This window comes from Poecilia latipinna, unplaced genomic scaffold (assembly GCF_001443285.1).
Source record: "Poecilia latipinna isolate Pla-1442-1.1 unplaced genomic scaffold, P_latipinna-1.0 Scaffold6303, whole genome shotgun sequence".
NCBI classification, from domain to species: Eukaryota; Metazoa; Chordata; class Actinopteri; order Cyprinodontiformes; family Poeciliidae; genus Poecilia; species Poecilia latipinna.
In genome coordinates, this window is record NW_015118919.1 from 1 (window position 1) to 6,907 (window position 6,907).

At 37.1% G+C, this 6,907-nt stretch overlaps 1 protein-coding gene across 1 annotated transcript; it reads left to right on the plus strand.

Annotated features, from left to right (window-relative positions):
• Nucleotides 1–1,360: 1,360 nt before the first annotated feature.
• LOC106943869 (centrosomal protein of 290 kDa-like) lies at nt 1,361–3,679 on the plus strand (the record flags this gene model as incomplete). Its single annotated transcript, XM_015027157.1, has 3 exons — nt 1,361–1,607; nt 2,637–2,774; nt 3,458–3,679. Coding segments are annotated over exons 1-3 (498 nt in total), but the record flags the coding sequence as incomplete, so codon positions are not given.
• Nucleotides 3,680–6,907: the final 3,228 nt, after the last annotated feature.

The following is a 6,907-nucleotide window of genomic DNA, read 5'->3' on the forward strand; positions in this document are numbered from 1 at the left end:
ACACACACACACACATATATTCATCACTGTTAATCCAACTCCTTTGCTTTTGCTTTTTTTAAAGTTCTGTAAAGTAAGCAAAGTTAAGTAATGTTAACCATTTTCCACAGAAGGTCAAAGGTGATCCTTTGCCCTGGTTGCCCTGTGCATGACAGGGAAGCATCTCTGCTTTGATCCGGAGAACATTGTTCCAGCCGTCTTGTGGTTTCTCAGATGTGGAGTGGAAAATTAGATTTGGTTTTTTCACTCAATTTAAGCTTCTCACCCTTTTGTTTTTAAGCAGATGGAACCAACTAATGTAAGACTTTGAGGGGAAAAAAGATTATTTAGACCACTTACTTAGGGTAAATTAAAAGACTAGGTTTTAAGAGGTCAGGAGAAAATCAGATTAAAGAGGGTTATCTAAAGTTCAGTAGTGCACCGGGACACAGTTATGTCAGGCACTGGAGAGCGAGCGCAAAACACAAACACAAAATTCTAGTAATGCATTTGAAATAAATCGCAGAACAACACAACTAATTAATCAGATATATAATCAGCTATCTTTGTTCAGATTTAAATCCTGTAGAAAACCTGTCTTGTGGGCTAAGGAAAATATTAGACGATAAAAAATAGATTTTATAAGTACATACTACATAAAATTGTGTTTATCTTTTTCTCATCTAAAGAAATTAAAGAGGAATGTATTATTTTTTCCTCAAATATTTGGAACAAAATGAGTCAAAGGAAGTAAAAACTATAAACATTGTAAGATGAGGTCAACTGACAGAGCTGGGAAATGAAAGTTTGGTAGCCCACTTAAAAATATAAAGCAGATAGTTTGAAGTTAGAAAACATTTAATTACTTTTAATTGAAAAAAACATGCACATAATTACTGGCTTTATAATTTAAAACATTTCCATTTCCTTTTAGATTTAGTAGGAGCCACATTGAAAGGGCCAAATAGCCACATCTGGCTCCAGAGCCGCTTGTTGCATTTAAAATGTACATATGGAGAAAAATTTTGTTACAAGGTTCCAACAATAAAAATAATAAAATAAATAAATAAATTTTAAAAATAAAGTGTATCAATGCAAAAAACAAAAGAGGTTACATGTAAGATCATGCCAAAGTTTTTCTCAATAATTGTATTTCTCCTCTTTTCAAGCTCATATTTACACCCAACGTCTACAGCGAATCTATAAAAACATCTGAGTTCATTTATTTCCTGACCAGAAAGAACATAATTCTTCTTCTTGCAACCCAGAGTAAACAACATATTTCTACACTCACACAGATCATGCTCAGCCATTTACTCTCTAACTTTGTATCAATTGTAAAGTTAATGTAATAGAATGTGGACCAGAGATTTATTTCTAGTTAAGATGCTAACAAAGAGGGGATTTGTTCCAGGCTGGAGGAGAACTACGTTGCCCAGGTGAAGGCTCTGGGCGGTGAGGTGGAGGACAGTAGGAGTCAGCTGGCTCAGATGGAGAAGGAGATGAGCTTCCTGCGCTCCGAGCTGGAAGCTCAGAAGGAGGCCAACGTTCGCTCCCCGAGCAACACCATGAAAAACCTGGTGGAACGCCTCAAAGCACAACTCACTCAGAAGGAGAAACAGCTCAAGGTCTTTTACCAGTTTTTCTTTTTTTTTTTTTACTTTACAGTAATTGTTTGACTAATTGCCAATGTGGTCTTCTACTTGATATGTAGAAGTTGATAGCTAGAGCATAATACTGCCGCTTTAATGTCTTTCCTTAAAATTTTACACACAAATACTCCATTTTGAGAATCTGTAAAACAAAAATTTTGAGCGTTTCGCAAATTTATTAAAAGACAAATAAGAAATCACATTTACACCAGTATTCACATCCACCTGTTTTGGTCTGTTCTTCTCTAATGCTTCTGGATCTTTGTTCCTCAAGACAATCAAACATTTACAGACAGTTCCTTTGATTTCATATTTAGTGTTTGACCTCTGACCTGCACTGTCAACCGAGTGGCCTTATTTGTAAAGACAGGTGTGCGCCTTTCCAAATCAAGTCCAGGAAACAGGATTTATCACAGGTAGATTATGTTTAAGTTGCAGAAACATCTTGAGGATTATCAGTGGATCAACAAAAGCTTTGAAAACTTAAGGAAATGTGATTTCTTGGTTTTCTGATTTTAATAAATTTACATAACGCTCCAAAAAGTTCTTCCACATTGCCATAATAAAGGGGTATTCATGTGGAGAATTTTTGAGGGAAGAGTTTTAATTCAGTACAATTTCGGAGTAAGGCCACAACACAACAAAATGTGGAAAAAGTGAAATGACATGAACGCTTTCCGGATGCACCCTAATCGAATATTTTCGAGGCATGTCCTGTGTTTTGTTTCGGCTTCAAAGTAAATCAATCCAGCGAACAAAAAGCAGAGATTCTGTTGCTGCTACAGGTTCCAGCTGTGTGAAACCAATGTGGCCAGACAAGGCCAGTACAAAAATTCTTGGCATATTGCAGCTAAAATGATTGTGTTTTACTTTTGTGTTGACTGAAGAAGATGACTCTGTATGCCTTTGTATGAATCAAACGTGATTTTCTGGGCACCGCCAAGGATCAGGCCACGTTTATTGCATTACTGAACACCAGGGTCTGTTTGTTTCATCTCCTGTCAGGCTCTCAGTAAGGCTCTGTTGGAGCTGCGGGCGGAGATGATGTCAGCTGCAGAGCAGCAAGTCATAGCCAACGCTGCCCAGAAAGAGCAGAGTCTCAACGTTCAGATGCTAGTGGACAAACACACCAAAGACCTGAAGGTAAGATCAAAGTGGGTTTTGTTTTCTTTTACTCGTATGTTATGGTTTCTTTCCTGTTGATGTAATCAGCTCAAACGAAGCTTTGTTGGATGTTTTAAGTCTTACAAATTGGCATAATGGTTAGAAAGCAGGACCTCTACAAAGCAGCTGTAATTAAATCATACCTGCTGACAGGCTGCAGTAGAGGCTTCTGGTTTCTATAGAAATTACGTTTGCGATGTTCCTGGATTTAAAGGACCATCTGCATCAATCAGAGCGTGTTTGACCTCTGACCAGTAAGGTGACCTCTGTGAACACGACAGATGGTAACCTCCGTTTAAAAGCAAGTGCTTAGGTTGAGATGGTTATTTATTTTATTAAATACAAATTTTCATTTAAAATTTTTATTTAAAATAAAATTTTTAAATAAAACTTTAATCCCTGTCACAGACTGTCGACCTGTCCAGGGTTATTATTTTTAATTTTTTTTTTATTTTTTATTATTGCATAGAGAATTGCAATAACTCTTTGAAGAATTTTAATTAATATGAGTTACAACAACATTTAATTTTTCCAAATATTCATCCAGATATTTCTATTTTACAAATGAAAATACGATAAAAACCGGATTCAAAAGGACAATTTTCAGCTCAAGAATTAAGATCTTATGTAATTTTTTTATTTTATTTTATTTTATTTTGTAGGCACGGGTACAGGAACTGAACGAAGAACTTCAAGCTGCAAAGGAGTCGGCCAAAGCAGCCAGGAGCAGAGAGAACGTTCTGAAAGAGGAGGTTGAAGGACTAAACCTAGACTTCCAGAAATATCAAAGAACTCAGAGACGACTGCAGGCCGAGAAAGCAGAGCGAGAGCAAGAAGTGGTGGAGCTCAAGCAGCAAATAAAGAGGCTCACCAGCACCATGCAGGTACAAAGCTATACAGCTGAATCACGTTGAATCACACTGAATCTTCTTTTTTTAATTTATTTATGCTTTGGATCAACAACGTAATTTTGACATCAGAAATAGCCTGAATAAATTAAAAAATCAAGAGAAACAGTTTTTGTTGAGATGCATCAATCCAGTATTCATCAATCCTGATATAAAAAAAAAATTCTAGATTGCGTATTGGTGGCAATAGATCTATAAGAGCAAATCTATTCAGTCTAATTCTATGCTTTGTACTCTCAGCATTGTCATGCTTTATTGTTTATTTTACATTGGATTTAGATTTCCTAATTGCACTTTATAAACCATTTAAAAGAAGGTTTGTTGTAGTTTATTTTTTACTTTTTTGACCAAGGTAGTCAGTCTATTGTTTTTGTTAGTTTCAGGTTCTGTAGTATATATTTTACATTGGCTGTTCTACTCCTAATTGCACTGACTGAGCAAATGAGTTGTTCTTTCATGTTTGACCAAGCTTGTGAAGCTGTTGGTAGGTAGATTTAAGTGTACTATACTAATGCAGAGTTATCAAACACATTTGTAATTCATAAAGAGAAACGTTTCAAGTCAATTCATCACCGATTTTTTTGTATCAGATCGGTATCAGCCAATACTAAATATAAATGTTGTATCAGAAGTGAAAAAAGTGGATCGGTGAACCCCTAGAAATGTATTTATTAAGGGACAAAAGCAACATGAAGTAGGCTAAACAGATTTCAAAATGTAACACATCATCATCCCCTGATCTAAAAAAAATCAAAAGTTGGATGAGAAATAATGTCATTAACATCTGTCACTTTGGAACGGTTTACAAAGCCGTTGCTAAGGCTTTAGGACTCCAACGAGAGCCATTATACACAGTATAGCGATGTTCCGAGGACTGGGAGAACTTCTAGAAATACTCCGATCCCATTTCAACATCCCAGAGTAACATCTAAAGTACTTCAGGCCTCACTTGCTTCAGTTAGGGTCAGTGTTCACGATTAACCAATAAGAAAATGTCATCCATGGGAGAGTGCCAGGCCAAAAACCACGTGTGACTAAAGGTAACATAAAGGGCTCGTCTTATATTTGCTGATTCGGATTTGTTCCTGTAGATTTTTGTTCATAGTTGTTTTTCTTTTTTGTTTTGTTTTGTTGAGATATTGCATGTTTGGATAATTATTCCCTCTGGTTTTTGACACTGTGTAGATAGAACGTTTTTTTCCTGCTGCTGTTTACTTTTGGGCAGTTGTGATGATGCATAACCGTAGCAACAAGTTAATGTTTTTTACAACTGGGAGTGGCTTGATCAGCATCTCAAAAGCTCATGTCGCACCTGAACCATGACCTTGAACCCCAGAGGAGTTGAAAAGAAAGAGCAGAACAGGACCAAAGAGCAGAAAGAGAAAAAGAATGCTCCCTTCCATCCCCTCCAACTGTCAGAATGGGTAAGGTTCATATCCCCTATTTCAACGTCTCTCTGCCCGGCTTCCTAACCATACGGCCAGACAGAGATTTAAAGAGGAGCACAAAAGCAAAAGAGGTGGATTAGCAGTACTTGCTAACAACTGATTGTGTCCTCCAGAGTCTATTACTGTGGAATGTTGTCTCTGCTGCCTGTAAACTGAGCTGTTAGCATAACATGATAGTCATTCTTGACTTTAAGGTTTGATTGGGGACCAAAATTGCAACATTTCATACATTTTCAGCTGCTTTCACACTGCACTGTCAGACAGTCCAAAACTTTTGCAAAACCTGTTACCCCCCTCGCCTATAAGGGCGCTGCACCAAGAACCACTGAAGGAAACGACCTGAAAAACTCTGAAGAGATGAGTACGACCTCCCTTTTCACACATTGTAAACAAAACTGGAGTAGGATTTCTTTATTGTCTTTAGTTTGGTTGAAAACCACAAGACATTTCTTCCTCTAGTGCTAGACTTGCACAGTTGTTTGGTTTGTATTTACCCAGAATGCCCCTGCACTGTAGTTTGCTTCCTGTTTTTGGGAGCGGTCTCCAGTCTGCTTGTTTCCATGTATACATTCAAACTGCACCAGAGTTCACTTTAATTGAACTGAGATTTTTAGGCGAACTAGAGTTTGCATTTTTGATCCAGATCAGAGTTCATTGTGCATTCACACCTTTGCAAATGACCCAGACTCTCTAGACAAAGTAACTAGATTCCAGCTAAAATGGACTGGTGTGAATGCACCTTCAGTTTAACCGCTTTTCGATTAAGTGAATGTCTTTTGATAAATGAATGTCTTTACGTGGCCTAGTTGAACGTTAGAATTAAATTTATTTGAGATGCAATGGAAAATAGGCTGTTCATGCTTCAGCATGGGTGAATTAAATCAATTACACAAAAAATATGGGCCAAAATTCCTTCGCAGTGATCAAAATAACCCATTGCTAGCTATTACAAACATTTAATGCAGTTCTTGTCACAAATACTGATAAAGCTTAGAAAGCATGATAATTTTAATGTTTCAGTGTGGCAAAAACAGAATAAATCTGCAAGAGGAAAAGTCCTTCTTCAAGGTACTCTGTGTTGGTCTCTGGCTCCTAGTTAGAACTCTTGCTTGTTACGTCCTAGATTTCAGCGTGATATGTTGGACAGCGGCCACCGACAGCCAACATCAACGTCATAGCATCATGTGGGAAACTGATTAAAATCCTCTGACTCCTGTTCAGCATTCAGATGTTGAAATAGGATAGAAGGTTCATATAGGAGTCATGCCACGCCCGTTAGGCTCGTCTCACAGTCAGCAGGAAAAAAAAGACATGGAGGAATGTGTCGAGAAAGAATGATGACATTTCTTCTGAGGTATAAGATAAACGGCAGCCAGTATGTGGGTTGATTTCATTATCTGGGAGCTTGCTTACTTGTTTCTCAAGACTGGGGGTCAGAAGTTTGCATATGCCCAGGAAGAGAGTAAAAGTCTTGTTCCTTTTTCATAGTGAAATTTATATAAGCCAATCCAATTCTTATGTGGGTTTTTTTCTAATCCATAGTCAAAACTACACATACAGTGCAATTATTTTTTATTTTTTATTTTTTTTGTCTTTTAACAAGTTGAACCTCCACGACTTGGTATTCATGACCGTCAACAAACTTTTGATGGTTTTTCTGGCTGAATATTTGACCTCTTTGTTTGAGCCATTTGGATTATTTAAGGTTTGTTTTCTGACTAAATCTGAATTTTAAGTACAGTTTGAAAAATCCAAT